The sequence below is a fragment of the Pseudomyrmex gracilis genome, unplaced genomic scaffold (assembly GCF_002006095.1).
Source record: "Pseudomyrmex gracilis isolate BER0280 unplaced genomic scaffold, ASM200609v1 scaffold_168, whole genome shotgun sequence".
NCBI classification, from domain to species: domain Eukaryota; kingdom Metazoa; phylum Arthropoda; class Insecta; order Hymenoptera; family Formicidae; genus Pseudomyrmex; species Pseudomyrmex gracilis.
The window spans coordinates 3,240-29,127 of NW_018020752.1; the positions used below are offsets into that span (position 1 = coordinate 3,240).

At 40.3% G+C, this 25,888-nt stretch overlaps 3 protein-coding genes across 10 annotated transcripts in view; 1 reads left to right on the forward strand and 2 right to left on the reverse strand.

Annotated features, from left to right (window-relative positions):
• On the reverse strand, window positions 1–4,620 carry LOC109857642 (calcium-independent phospholipase A2-gamma-like). 3 transcript variants are annotated; one of them, XM_020434151.1, is made up of 9 exons: window positions 4,227–4,620; window positions 2,961–3,351; window positions 2,475–2,835; window positions 2,148–2,360; window positions 1,996–2,019; window positions 1,651–1,859; window positions 1,342–1,540; window positions 1,048–1,245; window positions 1–919 (listed from the first exon to the last, which is right to left on the reverse strand). In XM_020434151.1, the coding sequence occupies exons 1-9, from the start codon at window positions 4,277–4,279 to the stop codon at window positions 666–668; spliced, it is 1,902 nt and encodes a 633-aa protein (XP_020289740.1). In that variant the 5' UTR covers window positions 4,280–4,620; the 3' UTR covers window positions 1–665. The 3 variants fall into 3 exon arrangements, with proteins under 3 accessions (XP_020289740.1, XP_020289739.1, XP_020289741.1); XM_020434150.1 differs by lacking the exon at window positions 4,227–4,620 and adding an exon at window positions 3,628–3,735; XM_020434152.1 differs by lacking the exon at window positions 4,227–4,620 and adding an exon at window positions 3,504–3,620.
• LOC109857640 (atrial natriuretic peptide receptor 1) lies at window positions 3,741–18,527 on the forward strand. Of its 2 annotated transcripts, XM_020434148.1 has the most exons (20): window positions 3,741–3,821; window positions 5,738–6,046; window positions 8,415–8,583; window positions 10,932–11,097; window positions 11,794–11,868; window positions 12,356–12,635; window positions 12,822–12,931; window positions 13,097–13,285; window positions 13,520–13,740; window positions 13,987–14,226; window positions 14,564–14,690; window positions 14,778–14,986; window positions 15,146–15,296; window positions 15,511–15,670; window positions 15,773–15,939; window positions 16,040–16,206; window positions 16,312–16,458; window positions 16,606–16,798; window positions 16,979–17,252; window positions 17,369–18,527. In XM_020434148.1, coding segments are annotated over exons 2-20 (3,327 nt in total). In that variant the 5' UTR covers window positions 3,741–3,821; window positions 5,738–6,045; the 3' UTR covers window positions 17,650–18,527. The 2 variants fall into 2 exon arrangements, with proteins under 2 accessions (XP_020289737.1, XP_020289738.1); XM_020434149.1 differs by lacking the exon at window positions 11,794–11,868.
• Window positions 17,937–25,888, reverse strand: part of LOC109857644 (cysteine and histidine-rich protein 1 homolog) — an 11,282-nt gene continuing 3,330 nt past the window's right edge. The window contains exons 1-7 of one of the 5 annotated variants that reach the window (XM_020434164.1): window positions 25,406–25,494; window positions 24,474–25,040; window positions 20,642–20,880; window positions 20,046–20,257; window positions 19,598–19,758; window positions 19,153–19,355; window positions 17,939–18,972 (exon numbers count right to left, since the gene is read on the reverse strand). In XM_020434164.1, the coding sequence (XP_020289753.1) occupies window positions 18,945–18,972; window positions 19,153–19,355; window positions 19,598–19,758; window positions 20,046–20,257; window positions 20,642–20,880; window positions 24,474–24,728 (1,098 nt within the window). In that variant the 5' untranslated portion in view covers window positions 24,729–25,040; window positions 25,406–25,494 and the 3' untranslated portion in view covers window positions 17,939–18,944. Of the gene's footprint in view, window positions 18,973–19,152; window positions 19,356–19,597; window positions 19,759–20,045; window positions 20,258–20,641; window positions 20,881–24,473; window positions 25,495–25,888 lie in introns of those variants that run through there. The other 4 variants (XM_020434162.1, XM_020434165.1, XM_020434167.1 and 1 more) reach the window with 4 other exon arrangements.

Here is a 25,888-nt window from a genome sequence, read left to right on the forward strand (position 1 = left end):
TAATATATTATTTGCTTTTATTAGAAGATTTTTGTTTTTTTTTTTTACACAGTGTAATACACGTTTTTCAACTATATATACCTATACATTTTTATATACAACAAGAGGACACAGAAGAAAATACACATCTTGAAACTCGCATATAAGTGGTTCTACATTTTGAAATAACTCTGTTTTCATGCGAGACTAAAATCTCGCTTTGATTGAAAATATATGGTACATTGTAATCTCAAAGAATATATAATTCATGCATCACAAAGTTTTATATCACAGTCAAACTATGTATCTACCAATAGTGGTTCAATGTTTAAGTTTCACATATGAATTTAAAAGCGGTTGTCCGCGAGAAAAAATATCGTCGTGATTTTTTTTTTTTTCGAGATAACTATTCTATCACTTAAATAAATACAGATAAAAACAAAATTAAAAAAACTCTATTCGCTATTATACACATGTAAACTAATTGTGTACTCCGCTCGAGTAATCGTATTTTTAAATGGGATATGCATTTTTGTATTTCTCTCTGTATATCGAAACTTAAAAAAAACTTGCAAAATTGATATAAATCGACTTGGGTGAAAAATTTGTTTTTATCGTAATAATTATTCCTCTCAACTTGCGAATGTGGATTATGTTGCAAAATGCGACAGAATGAATGTGAATTTTCACAGACCCATCAATTGTTTCTGCAACGTAATCCAATCCGCAATTTTCTGTTGAATCTTTCGCTTCTCCAACAAGACCGTGGCGGCCTTTTGGAACTTCTCCTCGTTTCGACGTATGTACATTCTCGCGTCTTGCTCCATCTGGCTGATCTTCTCGGGTCGGATCTCCACCATAGATAACATTTCCGTCAAATACGGATTGAATCTGAAGTAAATGTGATCGGGCAGCAGATCGTTAAGCATCGTGTGCACAGCTGAAAAAAAAAAATAAATAAAAAAATTTACGTCTCATTGTTACACAGCTTCAATTTTCACTCTTCACAACAAAGATTTTATCAAGTTTAATTTCCTCGCGCTAAATCTTTTTTAATCGTTTTATCACCTTCTGTGTCAGTGGCACTGTCCAAGATCTTGTAAAATTTCTCCTTCCAACTCGAGATCTCGATTCGAGATTCTTTCTCGCATATGTGATGCGGAATCCGACCAGTTCCGAACGACACGACACACTGAATCGGATTGTTCGGCCACAGTTGTCTGGCCTCGTGAATCGCCACGGCGCACGGATTGTTCACCAGAATACCTGAGGGGCAAACATTTTTGAAAAAAAAACGCTCTTCTAAAATACTCGACGACAAATTTTATTAGACGCAATTTTGCACGCGTTGTTCCAACTAACCACCATCCTGATGAAGATATTCGCCGTACTTGAATTCCTCGAAGTAACTCGGCGCGGCGGCCGACGCCCTCACGGCTTCCCACAATTTTTGTTTGTGACATCCCATGTACTGGCTCTCCACTCTGTGCGGTAGAGTGTAATTTCTGAACACGTAGGGCATGACACGCTCGTGATTCACCACGGCGGATACCGCTGAAAACTGTGAATTGTTCGCGTTAGTCAAACGACTCTCTCTCTCTCTCTCTTTGGTACTTATGTCGATCATAAGTTCACACATTTTTAATCGCTTTGTGTCAAAACTCAACGCACCTTCGGCGCATTTGGATCGCGCATAGTTTTGATAAGAATTTTGTCGCCCAAGTGTTCCGCCAACAATTGTTCCCACAAGGCGGTGTCGTAGTACGCGTGGCTCCAAACCAAACTGCTCGTGCCCTTTATGGCGCTTTGCGTGAACACTCTGATGCTCAGTTCTTTGTACAATCTCGACACTTCCTCCAATGACTTCCTTTTGTGTCCCCCTGCGATATCGAGAAGATAATCGATAAAAAAAAAAAAAAACCGGAATCAACAGAGAAACATTTTCCACTTGCAACTTATACGTAACAAAAAGAAGCCATTCACATGTAGCAATTTATGAATCTGTACAATTTTTACCTTGCAGACCATCCTTCGGCAACACTACACATATGGACAACAAGCAAATTAGTACACACGGACGTACAACACACGTGTCACAGAAATCAGACAGATGTTAATCGAACGAACGGATTTGGATGTGAAAGGATGATTTTAATTCGATTAATTACCCAACACAGCGGCCAGAATGGCGCCTGTGCTCACGCCGCATATGTAATCGAACATTTCGTGAGTCTTCTTTCCCGTGAGCTCTTCCAATTTCTTCAACATCTCGACAACCAGAACTCCGCGGATGCCGCCGCCGTCGATCGACAGAATTCTGATACCCCGTCCGGGCGGAGGATCAACGTGACCCATTACCGCGAGCGCCTCTCTGATGGACGCTACACACGTGAGATTGATTTTCAAATCAATCGTCGTCGCAAATTCATAAATGACGAACAATTAGAGCGAAAGAATTCGCGCGAGCAAAGTTTTTTTCTCTTCTTCGAATTTACCTCTGATCTGTTCGTCCTTTGTTTTCTGACGAGCTTGCAGCAAGATCGTGATCGCTCCCTCTTTGATCGCGTAGTGTCTGGCGTCCGGATACTGATCTATGTGCGCCAACAAGTCCTCGATTCTACGCCACTTAGAAGCGTTCGACTCGGCCGACACGATGCTGTTCAAAACGTGACGCGTGCGAGACGCGATGCTGTGCTTCGGAATGTTGCTGCGCACTTTCCACTTCGGTATCACGGTGGTGCTCCGCGTGATCTTGGGCGACAACTTCAGAAATAACGCCGAGAGAATCTGGGGCACGGTCAAGTTCTCCTTCGGTTCCACCTTGACATCGGACGTTCCATCTTGTTTCGGAATTTGCTGCGCGGAACAATGAGAGATCAATCAATTGATTAGTGAAAAGTGTGTGTAAACAAGTTTTTATCATCGCGTGTTGCTTCACACACACACACGCATATTACTTTTGTTTACAAATAAATCATCACCTGTTGCGGTTTCTGTTGCAGAGCGGAATTGTCCAAAACCGTTTCACGAGTCATCAGCCTAACGTCGGCCTTGTTCTTGTCCTTTTGCTGGGCGTTCAAATTCTTGCTTGGGTCGGAGGAATTAATGGATTCGGACGACGACAATTTTCTTATCGCGTCGAACTGCGAGTACGTCAGTTTCTGAAGAGAGTCAAGCCACTCCTTGGAGAGATTGAGCGGCTGATTCTTGTCGTGACTTTTGTTCAGATAATCCCTCAACTGCGACAGAAGTTTCCACTGATTTTGCATCGACATAGCGACTTTCTTCAAATCGCTCGCGGAACGCAAGATCTTGTTCGCAACGTTCGTTACATATCCGTCTTTGCCAGCCGCGCTGTCCTGCGTAAATTGTCTGCAATCGAAATAATAAATCAACATTGGTCGTTATCGCACGTGATAAATAATGGACGAGCAAGCAGTCTTTCTTTGTTGCGAGGACACTGTGGAAATAATTAATAATTAATTAAGTTGAAAGAGAGAGAGAGAGAGAGCGAAAGTAATAACCTCAACTCGAGAACGTTCGAAAGACGCGCATTTTCTGAAGATATTATTGTATTTTTATTGTTGCATCTCTCGTTTTTTTATTCTGTCGTCACAATTAAAATTTGTTGCTTGTCTAACGGATTACCGAGAAACAGTAGGTAGGTAGATGTGACTCATATTCCGAATAGTTATGCAGAAACAACACAACAAAGCGCGATCACATCGAAAGTTCGCGTCGCCACTGACGCGCATGCGCGCCCGACGCCATGTTTTTCCACACCGACAATCTGTCAAAGTCAGCTGATCGATGAAAAAACTCTCTCGCGACGATATATTTAGGTATTATTTAATTTCTCTTCGCCTCTATCTTGCGATTAATTGGCGCACAGAGACGGAAGAAGAACACGTCCGAAATGAGAAATCATTGAAACTACGATCAAAAACGCGAATCGTTCAATTTTTCTTTCGCAACCCTAACCTTTCAAAAAAAAATCTCTTGATCTTTAGTTGCGCCTTCGTATTATTATTTTAAATTAAAAAATTGATTCCGACAAAATTCGACAAAAATCGAATCTTGAAAAATCAAGTTTTGGTTCTTTTGAACAAAATATTCGTCGATTTCGAGAGAGAGAGAGAGAGAGAGAGAGAGAGGTACATATTTCTTTATCTGCGATTTAATTAACAAATTTCCTGTAACTTTTCTAATTTCAGCGCAGCACATATACGAATCGAATTTCATCTCACCTCGTTAACAGAACGCACTTCTGGCAATGCGTCACGTGTCTATTAAAAGCCATCGCGGGGTTCAAACACACACGCGAACTAAACAGATTTCTTTAAACGTCAAACAATTTAAATTTGCAAACGAATTTGCGCTCTTCTAAATCGGAAATGTTTTTTTTTTCGAGTTGAAAAGAGAAAAAAAATCGCGTGTACGCGAGGAATATATCGATTCGTCGCGACGATCTCTTTATTTGAGGGAGGCACCGTTGTTTCGACGAAAAATCAAATCGTTCGATTACGTAATCGAGACGAGAAACAACTCTCGGTTTCTAATCCGCGCAATCGATATTTGGCTCTCGCTTCGCGACGCGCGAGAAGATCGAATCCGGCGGGATGACGCGCGTCGAAGACGGCGCGATCGGTGTGTTACTGAACGTGACTACCGCGTCTTCGCGGTTCTTATACGCGTCGAAAAGCAACACGTGACGCGCGTGTCGTGACATTTTTCGACGAGCGACGTGCCTCGCAAGTGAGATCGTACGACGGTAACCCGGCCAATCGGTGATCGTCCGCTCAAATTAAGTTCCGCGTTATATAGAGCATATATATGTATATTGTGAAAAACAAAAAACAAAAACCGCGATGTTTGTCAAAAACAGATTTTCGCCGGGTGTATTTTGTTGTCAAAAAAAAAAAAACAAACAAACAAACAAATTGCGGAATCTTGTCAACCAAGAAGTTCGTCGACTCGATCGAAAATCTGTCGAACCCAAAAAAAAAAAAAGAAACAAATCGTATCGATCAGATCGGCAGATTCTCTCGAATCAATTTGTCGGATAACATCAGCAAATTCCGCTGGCGAATCACAGGAAACCCTCCCCCCCCGGGTTGTGCAAATTCGTCGTCTCTCGATCTGCTATCGGTGTGTTTCTTTCATTTTGTTCGCCGGGATGCCAGATGATATCTCGGTCTCGTAATCCCACGGGGGGATTACGTTCCCGTGGGATTGCGATTCTATTAGTAGAATCACGAAATTTTTCGTACGCGTTCTCCTCTCGGACAAAAATGCGCGCGCAGCGGCAGCAGCGTGTCATTTTAACGCGATTAGAGCGCAATAAAAATATTAAATACGCGCAATCGAGCAATTACGTACCGGCGTTGCCAGACACTGACATTTTCTTAACAAGTGAAAAGTTAAGTTGTGATATCTGACGAGTTTTAAGTAAAACGTGCGTTTTCTTTGTTTTTTTTTTTTTTTTTGCGAAATAGAAAAGTCGTAAAATTGCAACAATTACATCTTTGTCACAAGATTATTACCGCGTCGCCATCAGGCGCGCGAACGATTCGCGTGGCGAAATAAACAACAATTATGCGTATATATATATATATCACTTTTGAAAAACAAATTAGATATATGTGCTAAAAAATATGTCAATTGAATACGCGCAACTGCGTTTATCTTAACGCAGTTAGAAGCGAGCAAAAACACACTCGTTCGATCTATAAATAATTTATATTTGTTATTTTTCAAGGAAACAACAACAAGACGCGAAATGACGAGATTTGATTGCCGGCGTTACACCAGGACGTGCTCTCGGGGGGGGCACGTGTGCGGAATCGAACGACGTTGGACGTCGTCGCGCAAATAAATAGCGAGAGATGAGCGAACGACTTCCAATTGGTCACGCCCGCGTAACCTTTTACGCTGATTGGCCCGTCACACGGAGGCTCGACGTATTTGTCACGTTCGACGGAAATTGGCTCCCCTTGTGTTACTCGCGCGCATCGGTCATAAGATCGCTTCGTCTTCGACGAACAAGATCTTGTGAAATCGGAACCAAGTATGAACAACATGTTTTGCATCTATTTTGTTACTTTAAATAGCGTAGCTAAAAAAAAGAAAAGAAAACGAAAGACTCGCTCGCGCTTGACGAGGAGAGACGCGCACTTCCTCTTCGATCCGCGATATATCGTTGTAGCTTTCGCTATTGTGCGCGCGGATGTACACCGCTATATATATATGTATATATATTCTCTCTTGCACGGGATCTTGAAAATCCCACGGGATTGAACGGGCGGCGAGTCGTTCTTCAGGCGAGCTTCATTCTGCTGAAAGGCTCGTTTACGCGCGAACCGCGCGGTTTGTTTCTCCCGAATCGATGATCGCTTTCCGCGTTCTGTCCACCGGATTTCCTAGGCATGCGTACATACATATGCACATCCTCCTCAACGCCGTGCGTATCGTCTTGCGCAACGATTCGGACGCAGTTGAGAGATCGGATTCTATTTATACACGTATTTATGTTGCATTTGGGAGTTTCGATCAATTAGCGCAGACGAGATCCTCCCGTTTCGTTTCGCAACAGCGGAAGTCGAAACTGCGGAATATTAAAGAAAGTTTGCTTCTTTTCTGTGAAAAAAAATACTAAAGTTTTTTTCATCTTCTTATTGAGAAGTTTGCAAATCGCAAATCAAAAAAAAAAAAAAAAAGAAGATTCTCTCGCGTCGCAGAATGAGAATCTGACTGCAGAGTTCCTCCTCTCTGCGGATCATTTTTATCCGAAGAATAATCCATGCAAGTTATATACAGGGTGTCCCAGAATTGCCGTACAATCTCTCGTAGGCAGGTAGAAAGAGTAAAACTGAGTCGAAAAGTCCTGAACCATTTTTTTCTATTATTTATAATAAAGGAGTAATTATTGAGTAAATCAGGCCAATCAGCGCAGACCTTTAGCCAGACGCACGTCAGTGAGCCGCGCCCCGCGTGTGTGAGTGCTCACTGACGTGTGCCTGGCTAAAGGTCTGCGCTGATTAGCCTGATTTACTCAATAATTACTCCTTTATTATAAATAATAGAAAAAAATGGTTCAGGACTTTTCGACTCAGTTTTACTCCTTCTACCTGTCTACGAGAGATTGTACGGCAATTCTGGGACACCCTGTATATACGGGCATTTCTCATACTTCCTTTTCGCAGGGGCGCATTGGATTGCGCGTTGCCGCGGGTTCCGTGGGGTTGTATCAACCCCTATATAAGGCTGAATCCTTCGCCGCGAAACTCTAGACGTAGCTCGACGGGCAATCTGACGTGTGTGTGTGTGTATATGTATATATATATATATAAAATACATATGTGATCGTTTTTTTTTATCTTTTTTTTTTGCGCGAGACACACCACCTGTAGATTTCCCTCGACGAATCTCTTTCTCTCTCTCTTTCTCACTGTTTCTTTTCGCCGTTATGTTCGCGAAAACGCATTTGTTCGTCATGTCGGTCGTTGTCGCTTCGCAAGTGTCGCGGCTCGTAAGCGAACCGCGCGGTAAGACTTTTTTTGTTTATAATCACAGAAGATATGTTGTAAAAAAAACAATGTCATATGTGGGTGTGTGTGTTCTGTTGCCGCATGATGAAAAGTGACGTCGAAATTCGCGTAGACTTTTTTTGTAATTTTTATGTAAAAGTTATTATTGTACACGTAAGCGTGCACACACACACGTGCCGTTTATATATTTCTATTACACGTAATTGTAGTGTATGTTGTGATTGAAGTTTATAAGCAAACTGTGTATGTTTGTAAATATTTTATTTTTCGTTTAATTTTATTTATCGAATCTCTGTCGCGCGTGCGTTAACGATCAAGCTCATTGAGTATGCATGGTTTGCTCAGTATTCAATGTCCTCTTCCCCTCTTCTGATGTCCCGCGCAAATCGCGCGTATAAATAAAACGAATTTATTTTCCGTATGACGTTTCCACAACGAGTGCCAGACACGACAGTAATATTTTTTCTGCTTGCTTGAGCGTATTCGTGCGAATCGCTGCTTTTTGATATATATTTGATGCGCAGGCGAGTTTATTTCTTTTTGAAATTGTTTCAATGTTTTTGATTGTCACAAATTAGATTTTTAGCGATATTTCATACACAAGTTATAAAACAAACTAAGAAAAGATGAGAGAATGTTTTTGTTAATGTAATTGCGTAGTTTTTGTGTCATTTTTTAATTTTTTGTACAATATTTCACGTAATTTAAACAAAATATTTTTTATTATTCACACATTCATAATTTTCTTTAGCCGTGTTCAGCTTCGAGAGTGTCCGCAATAAATATTTGTCGATATATATATATATATATTTCATTTTGTCGATATCCGCGTTCGCAAATATATGCAAGGGTATATCCTCACATCTTTTTGATCCTTGCTGACCGCAGTGGATCACGAAAATTCTCTGCGGGTGTACAACGTGGGCGTTCTTATGGCGTCCCATCTCGACAGTCCTTTTGATCTTGAGCGATGCGGTCCAGCGGTCGATCTCGCTCTGGCCGAAGTAAACGATTTCCTGAGCGTTCACAACGTGCAGCTGCGCAAAGTTCAAGGAAGGTAAAAAAAAAAAAAACTTTGATCTCAGTCATTGTTATTGTTGAGATTAGAAGAGAAGAAGGATGGCGATTGTTTATCATCTCTTGGGAGAGACACGCTGCACACCGAGGGAACGGGTTTATTTTTCGTTAAATCGAGTAAATATATATTTTCTTGAAAATATATATTTACTCGATATACTTATACCTCTTTGCTTTCGAAGAAATTGTTTACTTTATTTCAACAAAATATCTCATCTCGAGTAAATGTGCGCGTTATCGCTCACATTGCAGTGAATTATTTTATATTTGTAAATATATGAAAATATAAAACACGTGTACGTTGTTTATTAATCGAAGATTTTTTTTTCAAACATTCTTTTTTTAAAAACTTCAAGTTTTTTTTCTCTATTAAAAATAATGCATTCTAATAAATATTCTACAAAATTAAAATATTTAAAAAATGGTAGAAATTAAAACATATAGAATATAAAATATAATATATTAAAATTAATAGAGAGAGAATATAAAGAAATTCAAATATAGAATTTTTGTAAAATGGTAGAAATTGAAATATAGAAATAATTGATTAAAAATTGTGTGCTCTTACTTGAACAAACTGAAACTGTTTTTTTCGAGATAATTCTTTCCCTCGGTGTATCGGTCGCGAACGGGGAGCGAAAACTCATTGCCAAATTTCACCCCCACCTTATTTCGTTCGATCGCGTTTCCATCAGCGTTTACACTGATAAAACAAAAAACACACATCGTGCATCGAGTTAGAGAGATACATATCCGTTCCGTTCTCTCAATTCATTCTCATAAAGCGTCCCTTTATAAACCTGCCGGTTCGCAATTTGCGCGCTTCGCTTTTATTCGGCCAAAAAAAAAGTGTGCGATTTTTTCTTATTTCGTTAGGGAGAGATTTATTAAAAGCGTATTACGTACATGGTAATGTAAAACCACACGGAAGAGTTGCGTTTGTGTACGAGGAAGATAGCAGCGTGTATAATATTAAAAAAAAAAAAAAGGGAAAAAAACAGAATATCTCGACAAGACGTGATTCTACAATATTTGTTTGTAAATATAGATTTCGCACATCGGGATCTGCTTGAATAGATCTGAAATCCTCATTTAGGTCGACTTATTCGATTATGGAGACGTTTGTTTTACCGCTCGTGCACGTCCCTTTTTTTGCGTCAGTGCATTGATACAATTGAACAGGCATCTGCGTGGAAAAAAGATGCGTCTGTCATAATTATATAAAAAAGTTTTACGCGCGATGAAAAAAAAAAAAAATAGTGACTAGTGTAAATTTTATGTGAAACGACATTTTTGAGAGAAATTCGACAAAAATTATTTATAAATAAATCTTACTTATCTATTTATTACATTTTATCTCTTTGTTACATTGTTGCTTTAATTTCTGCCAAAATAAACACTAGTGAAAACGCGCGGCGATATTTCGTACAACGCGTGTTTCTCTCTCTCTCTCTCTCTCTCTCTCTCTCTCTGTCTCTCTGTGTGTGCGGAGTAGCGGAAACTCAATCACTGACCCATTCATCGGGCTTACAATTAATGCGCCATTATTTCGATTCGCACGACGCGTCTCCACACACACACACGCACACACACGTGCATCGAACGCCGCGCACCCGATGATTGTTGCCATTCGCATCGCTAATTGCACGCCGCGAAATGCGCTCGCATCCGAAACATCGCATTTCGCAGCCTCCTCCCTCTTCAAGGACACGTACACGCCTGCACGCGCATACATTTGTCGGTTTGCGCGTGGCAACGTACACATATTAGTTATAGAGAAGAGAAACGGCGTCTACTTTCTTTTTTCTCATATACTTCTATCGTATGGCAAAACTCGATCGCGCATTATGTTTGCGCTCCGACAGATCGATCCATCACGCGGAATCGTGTCTCTTTTCAGATTGATATTCTTTCTATTGATTTCTCCGCGAACTGAATTTCTCTCGCACGCGTGAGAGAGGTCACGCGAATCCAACTACCAAGTGTATCAAATGACGTCGTTGTTATAACGGTGATAGAAAATTACTTATCGCGTTTCGATTTGTCGCCGCGCCGATTGACATTTTAATGTATTGTCGCGGCGCAGCGAAACCAAATGTGGTAACGTCGGAGAGTAAAACAATTACTTAAAGCGCTGTTCTTGCGCAATTGATTTTTATCAAAAATTTTTATATATATTTTGATTTGATTTTATTACATTATTTTATTATTAAAAAGAGGGAGAGAAGACCGCGGAAATAAATTTGGCAATGTGTTGTTTCGTGTTCATTTAACCACTTGCGATCGATGTTGTTTGGAGAATTGAATGATCGCGTTGAAATTTCCCAGCTACCCGTCGTGCAGCGGAGCGAAAGCTCCCGGTTTGGCGGCGGACATGCACTTCCAGGACAAGGTGATCGCCTTCATCGGGCCGGCTTGCGCGTTCGCTCTGGAACCGGTGGCACAACTCGCGGCCTACTGGAACAGTCCAATTATCACCGGCATGGGCGATCAAGTAGGTCGAATAATACACACACACACACACACACTCGCAATTTTGGTATCGCTATTTGGTACGAGCAACCCCCCTCCCCCCTCCGATTAACGCTTTTGCGCATTCTCTTCTGTACGTACTGTCGCGCTCGATATTCGCACGATTAACTTTCCGTAAAAGCGCCGCATTTGCATAATCGATATTTTATATATATATGTATAAATTCTGCATCATTTGATGAAAAACATCGTTACATTATAATCTTATCTTCCGGAGGAGACTGCAGAGCGCGATCTTTGAGGATCGTGAGGGATCGTATTATTTGGAAACGATTTTTTGTTTTGCGCAATATCAATCGCATTTTATGTATGTACGTAGCATTAACAAACTTAACTCTTCAAAAGATGCCAGACGTAAAAAATAATCTACGAGTTGTCCAGACTTGGTCCAGACCAAAGTCACGTGATTTTACTTTAGTCACGTTTCTTTAAAAACGACACTGAAGAGAATTAATTATATATACATGTAAATTTGTTTTTCGTCACCGATGTTTCTTGTTATAATTGTATTTACGTCGCAGTTGTGTTTTTGAGTTGTGCGCATATATCATGTTTCGCTTTGTTAGAAAAATTTTTATACAAATTGTGTCCTGTGTTGCGATCAAATAAATTATGTGAATAAAATATATAAAAATTATTCGCTTTTTTGCGAAACAAGCCTCCCTCGGAAGGCGAACTGTCAGTCACGTCCGGTATTCTCGGAAGGATCCATAAGTGGAAGAACGAAACATCGGTAAGAATTCTCCTTGTTGAGAATCGTCTCTATATGTGTATATGTAATTTATAATTTTTTTTTTCTTTTAATTACTGAAAAATTGCTGATTATTTTTGAAAAAAAAAAAAAAAAAAACATTACACGCGTGCAATATATCTCACTCTCTTTTTAACATACTAATTAGCTGTGAGCTAATTGCAACCGGGAGTCGAGGAGAGAAAAAAAGCATTACTTTCAACAGAGAAACGAACACACGCTCTTCCCTAATAAAAAATAAAGCTCATTAAGCTTAGAATTACCACACGGTAACGTATATACGTGTATTATCATTAAGCAGATTATTTTTACATTATATAATGTATATTTTACAGTAAATTATTATTTATTTTTTTAATACAAATAACGACGTGAAAGATTTCACGATATTATTTTTCTCGTACTGATTTTTTTTTTTTACAGATAACTCTAATATGTATTTTTTTCTGTTTACCTCTTTTTCTTAAAGGGAATCTTCAAAGACAAGAGCAAGTATCCCACTTTAACAAGAATGTCGTACTGCCAGTGTCGATTGCGTCTCGTTTTCGCCAGCGTCTTCAAGGAATTCGGATGGTCTCACGTCGCGCTCATACTGGACAGATCGGATCTGTTCTCGTTGACGGTGGGAAAGAATCTCGAGTACGGTCTGCGTAAGGACGGCCTTCTGAAGTTCGTCCGGGAGTTGGACGGTAACTCCGAGAACGAGTCGTACGATCTTTATCTGCGCGACGCGAGTATGTACGCCAGAAGTGAGTGTAAACAGCTTTTGTCGCCGCCCAAAGTTTTTCTCGCTCTCGTTTTTTTGTATCGAAAATCTATTCTGTTTCCGAGAGAAGAGAAATATGTTTTTCAATTTATCGAAATTTGTCAAACAGCAAACAAGAGTAATTTAATTTCTACTAATTAATGCGACTATTTTTTTTTTTTTTCGATAGTCGTGATACTCAGCGTTCGCGGAACTCTAGTCCGAAAGTTCATGTTGGCCGCTCACGAGTTGGGGATGACGAAGGGAAACTGGGCTTTCCTCGACGTCGAGATATTTCACGTAAGAGATGGCATGTAAAAAAAAAAAAAAAAAAAAAACAGAAAACACGAAAAGGCTTCTTCAAAGATACTTCGTATCAAGATCGCACAGCAAATTTATATACATCGCAGTTACTCCCGTGAGCTACTTCTCACCGATAGTAAAAAAGACGAAACAATTTTAAAGGGCTCTTATTGGGGTGATCACGACTGGGAGGTCGGGGACGAGGACGACGCAGCCGCCAGAAAGGCCTACGAATCGTTATTGCGAGTGTCTCTTCTTCAACCGACCAGTCCGCGATTTCAGGACTTCGCCGACAACGTCAGACACCGGGCGCAGTCCGATTACAATTACACGTTCTCCGAGGGCGAAGAGGTGAATGTCAAATTCTCGCAACACACTGAATTCTCAATATATATTGCGGTATGACGAAGAGAAGCAAACGATAAAAAATTCGCGAAAGTTGTTATCTTCCGAAAAAAGAGATTTTTTTTTTATGCACGCGCTCAGTTTTTTTTCTCTCGACGATGATTAATTTTAAGTCACAATTAAATCCTGAGAGAATCAAAATTTAAAATTCTCAATCTCTCTCACTTTTTTTCCCCGCAGGTAAATTTCTTCGTCGGGGCATTTTATGACGGTGTTTACTTGTTAGGGATCGCACTGAACGAGACACTGGCCGAGGGCGGTGATATCAGAGACGGTTTGTCCATTACCAGGAGAATGTGGGACCGGGACTTCATCGGCATTACCGGCCACGTCAGGATAGACGACAATGGGGATCGCGACGCGGATTACAGCATTCTCGATTTAGATCCCATTACCGGAAGGTCATTGAAAAAAAAAAAAAATCCGTAACGCAATCCTCGCGACGCGACAGTTATATTTTTGATACTGATGTGTTGACTTGACCGCGAGAGGAAAGTCAATACGTCAGGATATTTCGCAATCAAAAATAAAGACATCGCTGATGATTTTAATATGCGCGAAACTTTGTATGTTCTAAAGAAGAGAACACGATATAAGAATAAGAAAAAAACTCACTTCGACGTAATAAAAATCGTTTAACTTTACAGGTTCGAAGTGGTCGCTCATTATTTGGGATTGAATCGGGAGTACAACCCGATGCCCGGTAAGAAGATTCACTGGCCGGGTGGAAGGGAGGGACCACCGCCGGATATTCCGGAGTGCGGATTTTTGGGAAACGATCCTGCTTGCACGTCGAAATCAGAAGCTTACACGTTTATAGCCTACGCGTGCGTGACCCTCGCTATATTTCTGCTCGCTGCGATCACGGCCGCTTGCATTTTATACAGGTACTATACGATATACTTCGACACGTGGCGCGATTTTGATCCTCTCGCGTCAAATCTCATTCCATATTTTTTCACAAAAGTCTCACGTAACAACAAACCATAAATAAAACAAACAGTAGAAACAAAATAAAATGGGAAAGAGATAAAAGTGATGATGAAAACTTCGCGATTTCATAACATTAATTAATTTTCATAAATTAATTAAAAGGAAAAATATACGAATAAAAAAGAAAATAAAAAATATATGGTTTTTGCATTTTACATTAAATATTTGCCAAATATAAAAATGTTGATCGAGATACAAACGAAGAACTCGAAATCTCTTTTTTGTGCGCAGACACTTGCGATTGTCCGCCGATCTGAACAACATGTCTTGGCGCGTCAGACCCGAGGAACTGCTCTTGGAAGTGGGGAAGCAGTTCTCGTCGAAGATCAATCTGCACCAACCGATGTCCGACGCGAACGTGAGTTTACAACAAAAAAAAAAAAAAAAAAAAAACTAATCGCAACAAAGCGCAAGTTAGAGTTTGTTCCGTGATTTGTTTTTGCAGAACTTCGGATTGGAGCAAAAGATACGTCGCGGATCGCAGATCAGTTGCGAGTCGCTGCCGCCCACGACCGTGTTCACCACTATTGGGATATACAAGGGTGAACGAGTCGCTATTAAGAAGATTACGAAGAAAAAAGTTGTCGACGTGACGAAGAAATTGCTCTGGGAAATCAAGCAAGTGAGGGACGTCACGTCCGAGAACACCGTGAGGTATATGCGCTTCTCGTTCATTCAACGGTCGAAAAGTTAATTTTTTTTTCCTTTTTTTGCAACACGTCGTATATAACACATCAGTGCGGGATTTTTCGTCACGATGCAAAAAAAGTTTGGTTTTTTGTTTCGCATATTAAAATCACACGATTTCCTTAGGTTTATCGGCGCTTGTATCTGCTCGCCGTCGCCGACCGTTTTAATACTCACGGAATATTGTCCTCGGGGATCGTTGAAGGACGTTTTGGAGAACGAGGCCATCAAACTGGACTGGAATTTTCGTATGTCTCTCATCCACGATATTGTCAAGGTATCGCGAAAAAAAATTGATGTTTCTCGTTAAATCGTTTTTTTGTTTTTTTGTACTCCAACGCTCTTCGCGCACGAGTCTCTTCATAATGTTCCGTTTTAACAATTCAATCGTGCTGTAAATTGCACGCGGTATTGTTGATCACCATCAAGCTTGAAATACCGTGAATATAATTAAAAAAAAAAAAAATAGATGTCTTTGTTTTTTTCTACAGGGAATGTCTTACCTTCATGCCAGCGAGGTTTCCGCGCACGGTAAGTTACGATCGTGCAATTGCCTGATCGACAGTCGCTTCGTGCTGAAAATTTCGGACTTCGGACTAAAAACTCTCACCACTCCTTCCGATTTAATTAAAGACGAAAGCTATTACACCAGTGAGTCATCACGCATGAGCGATACAAAATCTACAAAATACGATTTGACACATTTGTCAAATGTATTATTACATTATATCGAAACGTCGTTTTTATTTGCAGAACTACTTTGGATCGCTCCCGAGCTTCTGCCGCTGACGATAACACCCGGGAGCGCCGCGACGCAAAAGGGCGACGTGTACAGCTTCGCGATCATTTTGGAAGAAATAGTGGTTTGCGGCGGTCCGTACGAAATAGCCAGAAAACTCATGTTTATGACCGCGCAGGAGGTAACGATTCGATTTCAATGTCGCGCTGCATCGTCTTCATTCGTTTTAAATATTGTTGTTGTCTCTCTGTTATATTTTTTGACTCTTCATTTCGAAAAAGATCGTGAGTCGAGTATCGGCGTCGGAGAATCCGCCGTTCAGGCCGGAAGTCAACGCGAAGGACTGTCCGCAGGACATACTGTCGTTGATGGAGAGATGCTGGCACGAAGTTCCCGAGGAACGTCCTAGCTTTCACGCGATTCGCGGCACGATCCGTGGAATTATGAAGTAAACGAAAATTTATAAGCTCTTCTTGTGCACATTTTGTTTTGCCGCGGATGAAACTGGTTATAAGTGTATTTTAAATCGCGGGGGGCGTACTCACGGTTTCAGAGGGTACTGCGAGAACCTGATGGACGATCTGCTGCGACGAATGGAACAGTACGCCAATAATCTGGAGGCTCTCGTCGAGGAGAAGACCGAACAGCTGAGTCTGGAGAAGCGTCGCAGCGAGGAATTGCTCTATCAAGTGCTCCCGAGGTACAATTTATTTGAAGCGTTGTGTTTTGCGAGTTTCCTCACACACACAATTTGTTTCCTCACAGGAAAAAAAAATAATAAAAAAAAAAATTCACAGAGAACAACAGCATTGATATTCTACCGTAACAGAAAAACGAAATTTTAAAGGCAAGTCGCTGGTCAGCTGATGGCCGGGGAGATGGTGCAACCGGAACAGTTCGAGTGCGTCACCATCTACTTCAGCGACATCGTCGGCTTCACCGCGCTCTGCGCCGAGAGCACGCCCATGGAGGTCGTGGACTTCCTGAACGATCTGTACAGCACCTTCGACAATATCATCGGATTCTACGATGTTTACAAGGTGCGAAAGGGGTTGAATTTTATTTATCCTGAGAATTTAAAAAACGAATATTCAGAAGAGAGAACATTGTTTCGAAGAATTATATTACCGTTGTTTTTAGTGAACATACTTCGCAAACATTTTTCCAATAAACTCTTGAAAAGCGCGTAGAAAATTATTGAGACGACTCGCGATTCGCAGGTGGAAACTATAGGAGACGCGTACATGGTCGCGTCCGGTCTTCCGCAGAGGAACGGCGACGAACACGCGAGAGAGATCGGACTTATGGCTCTGGCCATACTGGACGCCGTCAAGTCATTCACGATAATGCACAAGCAAAACACTCAGTTGAGCGTGAGAATCGGCGTGCACAGCGGCCCGGTTTGCGCGGGGGTGGTCGGTCAGAGGATGCCGCACTACTGTCTCTTCGGCGACACGGTGAACACGGCGTCTCGAATGGAATCTTCCGGTCTTCGTAAGATAAAGATACATTTGAGCGTTTCGTGTGCATTTAAAATACAATAACAAAAAAATGAGAACTGCAGGACTCTTAACTGTGAATTTAATCAAGTTGAAATCGGTATGTTGCAGCTCTGAGGATACACGTTTCCGAAGCGACGAAAAATATCTTGGACAAATTCGGAACGTTCAAGCTCGAACTACGGGGGGAAGTCGAGTTGAAGGGCAAGGGCAGAGCGACGTCTTACTGGTTGACGGGTTGCTCGGAGCCCGATTCCAGACTGGTCGTGCCCAAGTATCGCAGGCTCAGCAGCAGTCAACCTGAAAACAATCTGAATCCGCTGATCTTTCCGCCGAACAACGCGAGCGGTCCGAAAGCAAGCAGCACGTTCATTAACTTGACAGAATTTTAATCATTTCGCGCGCGCGGCGAAATCTCTTTTTAACATCCAGAAATCATCTCAAGCGATTCAAGAATTTGTCTTGAAATCTCTCTTGACTCTTTCTTTGTTTCAATGTGTAAAACAATTCGGTGAATTGGGTGTGTGATGTTGAACTAGAGTAGTTCAGAGACTTTACAACTTTTATTTTTTTTCTTCCACTCGAAATTTTACATTGGTAGGATATAATTTATTTATAAATGAGTGTGATATATATATATATATATACATATATATATATACATATTTATATATATATATATATATAACTTTTCGCGTTTATCACATTTCCATCGCGATTTCTGTAGATACACACAAAAAGAAAATATATATCTATTCAATTAATATGCGGATTTGTTTTAAGCGGTACACTGTTTGTCGTCCTCAACTCCGTCCCGAAATACATGTAATGTTTGCACGATCGATGCAGATGTAATTCGTTCGTTTAAAAATGATCTATATGTAAACTACTATAGAGTCTTCGATCACCTTTCTTTTTCTAGCTGTGTTTATAATGCGAAAGTTGATGTCAAAGATATACATTACAAAGCAATTCAACCTAATTGCTAATGTGTTCTCGCCAGTGTTACGTAACAGGGCTCCCAAGATTCTCTTCTCGTTTCAAATCCGATCGCTATCCGAGCATCCGGATGGCGGAATAAATTTTACGTGTTACGTTTCCCAAAATTTTCAAACTACTCGAAGTAATAATATCCGAACGTAAAAAATCCTGTCAGATTTCAATTCGGAAAAGATTAACTCAAACAAACCGTGATTCGACTGGATTCGAGAGAAAACACAGTCGAGAAAATGTGTAAAAAAAAAAAAAAAAAACGCGTTTTTCGTAAAAATGTAACGACAAATAAACAAATTGTGTGTCTTGTATATTTGTTGATACAAATTTTTACGTCACACGCCCGAGTATTTTCGATTGTTGCGAATTTGAATTCTCGGACTTGTTATCTCCTGATATCCGGATACTCGGAATGCTTTGGGAGCCCTATGTATTGTACATATATATATATATATTTAGTAATTTAATATATAATTTATCTTTTTTTTTAACATATACAATTTTAAACATTACAGTGATATTTGTTGTTTTTAGCATCTTTCGGTCTTTGTTTCCGTTCAGTGTCATTGCCACGATGATTACTACTACAAATGGTTAAAAATCTCTGTGAGCTCTATATCATATTTGTTATTACACCTAAATCGTCTTGTTGTTTCTGACAAAATCTTGACAACAGGATCATTGTCGTTGCGAGCTACTTAGACGCCAGGAACATTATTAATCTGCAAACGAAAGATCGACATGTTGTAACCACACACTCACACACTCACGCACGCGCGCGCGCATACACACACACACACACACATACAAATCGCACTTAAATATTGCATTCTATACTTGTAAACTGCAACAAGAAACAAAAGCTCGTGTTTTTTTTTTTTCTACTACGGAGAATTCTTTACCTAAGATTGATGGCCTTAGCAGCGAGGAGTCTATTGCACTCTGCCGTGTCCGGTAGCGGTAATGTGAAATACGGACTCTCGTTTTCCTGCTCGGTGAACTCGAATCTGTGAATTCTCGGATGTACTTTCATATCGCCAAACGGGCCTTTCAAGATCAAGTAATAAACCGGTAGCGGATACGTAGTTTTCGACTTTAAAATCAGCTACGAAACATATTTTCCACTTAGATAGGGCAGTGTACATAACATTGCGTGCGATTGAATTGCAATTATATTGTCATAAGATGCGATATCCTTTTAACTTATTTACTTGTTGCTCACACGTGAATTATATCACGTGGCGAGCGAAAAAATTAAATTTCTAAAAAGCTTTGCCAATAAAAAAATAAAAAAAATAAAAAAAATAAAAAAAAAAAAACAATAAGAGACAGTTTTCAGTTTCGTACTTGATAGGTCATGTCTCGCTCTGAACTTTGTGTGGGATCGCGCTGATTGCTATTGATCCTCGCCTTCAGCACCCACTGGTTGTTGAACGCGCCGAACCGTGAGGTTTCATAGAATAATTTATGAACAAATTCGTCAGTGCGATACGGCTTCATCTGTAAGTCTATAAAAACGATAAAATTTTACAGATAATCGACGTATCCATCGGAGCGCGTCTTAGCTGCGAAAAGAAGAAAATGTATGCACAAGTGTGTGTAACCAAAGTCGTCAAAAATTGTGACAAAATTATTTATAGACAGATCGATCGATAAATTGCCGTTGCTGCTAAATAAAGAAAAGCTGAGACATGTTTTCGCTAGAGAGCAACATACAATCTTTTAATATCTGTAATGTGTGTGATATGTTATAAGTATTATATTAGATTTTGATGTGATATATATATATACAGACCGGTAAACGTGATTTTCTCGTAGGACAAAAGATCAAAGATATTGTCATAGAGCCTACGCTCTTCCAATGTACGGGCATCGATATCTCTCAGCGCTTCCATCACGTCCGCCCCCGTGCGATTTGGGTGAACGCAGTGAATCTCGTGTTCCGGGATCTCGTGTTTGGGACCTCGCCATGGACAACCGATTCTATTATATTTGCAAGTAGACGTCCTGCGTAGGATTACATCAGTATCAGTACATTTTGCACGTTTTGGATGTGTCACACACAACAACGGGAAGCAATAAACTAAGATGAAAAAAACTCAGTTAAAGAAAAAATTCCAGAAACTACATTTCGACGCGTTTTCTAAAATGTTTGTAAAAAAACAAAAGTCTGTAAATTCAATGTGTGAATGCAAAAAAAATTGTTCGTGTCACGCATAAATACAATTGCCTTCTACTACTACGAATTTCCAGTCCACCTGCAACTACATCACATAAGATAATGATATTAATTAGAGGTGTGTGTCAATCATTCCCGTTTTCTTTTTTTTTTTTTTTATTCTTTTTGATTTTGCGCGCAATTCTGCAAATTTTGTCTTTAAAAAAATTTACCTCTCCTCGCACAACGCCTCTTCATGATGTTCTAAAGAATTTCGCGGAAACTCCTTCGCGCAATATTGACATTCGGCCGGTAACTCGGACACGGCCTTTTCGACCGCCAGATTTCGAGATGCGGTGGTTTTGCTGATCTCGATTCTGCAGTTGGGACACGTTGCCATCTCGTCCCGTAGCCTAGCATCTGCGAGGACATGAGTGAAGCAACCGGCACACATCAAGTGTCCATTAGCACACTGTGAACATCATTGCAGCATGTATTATTAACGTCCTTGTCATTCTGATCTTTGTATATAATAAAAAAACAAAAAAAAAAAAAAAAAAAAAAAAAAAAAAAAAAAAAAAAACAGAAAAAAAAAACAAAAAAACGACGGCCCTAAGATTCTCACAGTTCAGATATTCGAAGAAAATCAGTCACTCGAGACGCAACTGACCGTTAAAAATTTTAGACAATTTTTACAAAATGTCGCAACCAATTTTTTTTTCCCATCTACTACGTTTTACACACATATAGGATTTTGCTCTCTTATAAATTTCGCATCCTTACTCTTATGTATAACTACACATGTAAAACCACAATTCCAGAACACATTTATCCCAAATAGAACAAAAAAAGATTAGTGTCATGTATATTACCATCGTTTTGACGTTTACAAACCTGAAACACAAAATTGTACGAATATTCATTAATCACAAGTGTCACACTTTATCGAGAGAAAAATCGTCTGGTTTAAATCATCATCACGAGAGTACTCTTCTATATTAGTTTTTTTTTCTTTTTTTTTTAATGACTAACATATGTATATATATATATATATATATATACACACACATATACATATACATATACATATCTCAATGACAAGAGAAAGGACAAGACGAGGAAGATGATACGAGGGACGAGTAAAAAGGAGGTGTTTTATGCGAAATAACTAACTAATTACCTTCAAGAATATTTATTTTGTTTCTCGCACTATACAAATTTATACACAAACATCTGTTTTTCTTTCTTTATGTTCGCTTATGCTCCCACTCTCTCACTCTCGCTCTCACTCTCTCTCTTTCTCTCTCTCTCTCTCTCGCTGATGTTGACTAATACAACTGATGAGCATCAGTTTCGCATTAATCTAACGATCGAGCTCTCTATTCTCATTTGTGTGCTCCGGTCTTGCCTTCGATATATATATATATGGTAATCTCTTATATATTAAATATATATTTAGTAAAAAAAAAAAAACTCCGAAAGTATCGTTATTTATCATACGCTAAACAAACTACAGAGAGCTAGAGATCTTAATTAATCTTTGCTAATTGTTTTTTCTCTAAGCTGATTCAATAGATCAACGTTTTTATTTAAACACGAGATTTCTCAGTTATTTATTTAAACACGAGATTTCTCTCAGTTATCCGCGACTATTCTATTGTACGTGAAGCACATGTGGAGAATTAACACTGCTACGTGTTATTCATAAATGCGATATTTTAATGCTACTAGTTTCTAATGAAAAACAAAGAGGATGTGCGGAGTGTTTTGCGAAAGTTTACAAAAACTAAAAGAACACAGTGTGTGGGTGTGTAAGTGTTCGTGTGTGTGTATGTGTATGTGTGTGTGTGCGTGTGACAAATGTTTCTCGTCTCACATATCACAAATAAAAATGTGTCTGCTGCTGCACAGAGAAAAAACACCTTACACTGAGCTTACATATATAATATATATGTGTGTATGTTAGTTTATAACATTAGGAATAACTAAGATAAGACAAGATACAAACTCTCTCCTTCATATATTACAATATAGTATAGTTGGTTGTCTTTTCTATAAACGTCCCTTTTTGTAGCGCCACAGTTTGTTTGCACTTCCATAAGTAATTCTAAAGAAAAGTACTGAGGATGAAATATTTGACGACAGCACTTCAGAGAGATTTTTGTGTAAATTGAAAAATCTACAACAGTTCTTTTTTTTTTTTTGTTTTTTCTTCACAAACAAGTGTCTCCTTAATATGTTCCATGAACGAAAACACATGAATGTAACACGAACACATGCATACATTATATTATTACAAAACAAGTTGAGGGAATGCTGCTGCTGCTGCTCCCTCACAAGGTGTGTCTATCGGGGAAGTGATTTTTGAGGTACGTATATTTGCGTTTATTTTTATTTTTTTTTTCAATAGTCTGAAGTTTGTGTTTATTTTGCAGACTTGGCGTCAATCAATTGTCGAGTAACAAAATGCTAATATAAATATAAACTTGGAAGACACACAAGACAGTTATATTGGTAATCACACAAGACACGTGAGAAATTCTTCTTGAGTTGTAACTCTTTGCGATGATACAACAACACTGGAGGAAAAAATATTCTTCAACGACAAGTTAAATGACATATTACATAATTTTATCCAAGCAAAAAAGATACGTGAAACAAATATATATATATCTCATAGCTCATCAAAACAATCTTTATGCAAGCATTGCGAAAAACAATTGCTCTCTTGTGTATGTTTGTCCGGATACAAGAGTATTGATGCCTTTATTGATAATAACGTCGTTTCAATCTGTTTCTCACATAAAAAAGAAAAAAAATATAAAAATTACCTACCTGCAGAACATAACACATATCTCTTGTCTCCCTTTGACAGACAAATTCATTACCTAAACCTGTGTACAAAGCTCAGTTTTGCTCAGGACAGAAGGCTAGTATAACGAAAATGTATTCTTCGCTATGTTCATGTAAAAAAAAAACGAGTATTTTTTCCGACTCGCACAAATTTCAATCTTATCTCGGGGATTAAGGAGAGAAACAGAAAGTGTGAGGGGGAAAAAAACTAAGGGAAAGTACATCGCAGTTTTTGCGATTGTTGTTATAACAAAATAAAAAAAATAAAAAAATATCTCGTTACTCTCCTACCTAGATGTCACGAACTCTTTTGTTATTTATCTTGCATTTAAACAAAAAGAAAATTGAGAACTGAAAACAGAGAAAGAAAGAGAGAGAGAGAGAGAGAGAGGGTGGGGAAGAGAAAAAGAAAAAATATTTTAACGTGGAAGTAGGAAAGAGAGAAGACACAGGCTGCTGTGAAAAAAAAAGTAATAACAAAAATAATTAAAAACTAACAACGCGTTGAAACTCTCTTTGTGTTCTTGCCGCGGAGTACACACATCTCTTTCCGGAGTACGTTTCACTCTCGCGCAGAAAAAAAAAAATGCTCTTTTGATGTGTCTGTGTGTGTGCGCGTGTAATAATTTTTTAACATCGTAAATCTTTGAAAAAATTTTTATCCAACGCGTGAGAGTAACATATACGTACTTTGGATAAAAAAAAAAAAAGGGTTTTTACCCTCTACAAGGAACTTCTGTGCTCCTCTGTGTCACAGACATATCTTCGGCGTATTCATGACATATTATCATCAATCTCTCTGTACACCTTCTTCGCACAGCACACAGGCCGTGCACATCACAGCTGCGAGATTACTGACTACACTACAACTAGAAGTGGGTTTAAAAGACCCCGTTCTCCGCGACTTTCGTTAGCTCGGGTAAACGGGGTCGATCGACGAAGGAGGATCCATCGGATAGGAAGAATGGGGAAGGGGCCGGGAGAGCGGGGGAAGGGTAAGAGAGGAGAGCGTGAACGTCGCAATTATATATCCTCGCAAGCGTGTGCGAGAGAGAAACGCCGTTTCTCGGCGGCGACACACGAATTTTGCGCCCACGAGAAACAAGAATTTCGTTTCAGAGAGGGGCAAAAGGCAATTAATTTACGGCAACGCGACCGAGAGCGATCGTTCGTCGGAACGCGTAGTGTCAAGATGCACAGGCGAGGACTTACCTGATACACGGCCGCGCGCGGCAGATCGAGACAAACTGCGCAGCAGAGAATGCCGCCCAGTCGGTGCTCCAGCTTCTGCTCGGTTTTGGTCGCATCGTCGGCGCGCTGCGTCGTTTTTCGTCGCTTCTTGTCGGGCTCGAAGTCCTCGGTCTTGTCAAGGTCCTCCCGCGTTGTGACAGCGGTGGTCGCGGTAGTCGCCACGACCTGTTCCGAGACACCGCTCGACGATGCAGGCTCATTGCTCGTGTCCGCCATGTTGCTTGTTTTGGAGTTTTCCCCTGAGCGAACGCGAGAAATGCGCAGAGTCAAAGAGACGCGTTGCCTCTACCTCTTTCTTTCTCTCTCTCTCTCTCTCTCTCTCTCGCTCTCGCTCTCGCTCTATCTCTCTCCCTCTGCTTGACCTGACCTGACGTAATGTAACACGCGCGTCCGCTGTGGTTTTCCTTCTCTCCGGGATCGGGGCCCTTTTTTCCGGCCCGTTTTCGGGCTCTCGAGCCCGAAATTTCGCACGAAAGGAGGAGCCAAATTGCCGTCGCCGATAAAAGCGAAACGATTTTGCAGGTTAACCTTGAAAAGTAGCAAAACGCAGACAACAACAAATGAAATTTTACTTACACTCCTGTCCACTCGCGTAGAGAATTATATACTGAATTTTTGTATTGATCTGTACTTTGGTTTCTAGCTTTCTCTCTCGTTCATGTTCCAACACGATACGCGCGTACATATGTATATACACAACAAATATACGCGACCTTTAAAAATTCAGCGAACACTACCAGGAGGAGAGTCTCTCTCTTGCGCGTCGCGTTTAACCTACCTTTGCGGTCTTTCGGAAGAGACCGTTTTTTTTTTTTTGTTTTTTTTTTTTTCAACACTACAATTGTCTTGAATTTGGCGAAAACGTAACCGATAAGAAATGTGAGGTTATATACCTTTGCGATATTATTTACACGCGAGATACGCGTACAACAATTGTCAACAATTGAGAGAACTCGAACGGACCCTGAAGTTGTGGGTGGTGACTGCTATAAAAGAGAAGGTGGGGGGGGGGGAGGTCGGAGGAATCGATTGCCGAGAGACATCGTGAGAGGGACACATCGATTAATCGATCCTTCGCGTCAAGTGCGTGCGTATCTGTTCGAAGTGCATTCGCACGATTGAAACCGATGCGTGATGAACGAACGAGAACGAGATCGGCGAGGGAGTGGGGGGAGAGAGGAAGATGCGCGACGAGAGAAGTGCTTCGTCGCGAAATCGCCGACGTGAACCGCGACGCGAGACCCAGACCGCGGGAATCGATCGATCGCCGACGAGGAAGGAGACACACGAGGCGACACGCTCTAAGCTGCTCGCTCGCGGAGAATATTCGCACTCTCTCTCGGCGAAAACGACGCGCAGACTGCCAACGACGCGGG

Excerpts from the sequence above, each read along its gene's own strand:
- LOC109857642 (XM_020434150.1), bottom strand. The coding sequence starts at position 3,734 with ATGCGCGTCAGTGGCGACGCGAACTTTCGATGTGATCGCGCTTTGTTG. Across the intron at positions 2,361-2,474 it reads AAAGGACGAACAGATCAGAG|CGTCCATCAGAGAGGCGCTC; the intron begins GTAAATTCGAAG and ends TCACGTGTGTAG. Across the intron at positions 1,541-1,650 it reads GCGATCCAAATGCGCCGAAG|TTTTCAGCGGTATCCGCCGT; the intron begins GTGCGTTGAGTT and ends AACAATTCACAG.
- LOC109857640 (XM_020434148.1), top strand. Across the intron at positions 12,636-12,821 it reads CGCGAGTATGTACGCCAGAA|TCGTGATACTCAGCGTTCGC; the intron begins GTGAGTGTAAAC and ends TTTTTTCGATAG. Across the intron at positions 16,799-16,978 it reads GATTCTACGATGTTTACAAG|GTGGAAACTATAGGAGACGC; the intron begins GTGCGAAAGGGG and ends CGCGATTCGCAG.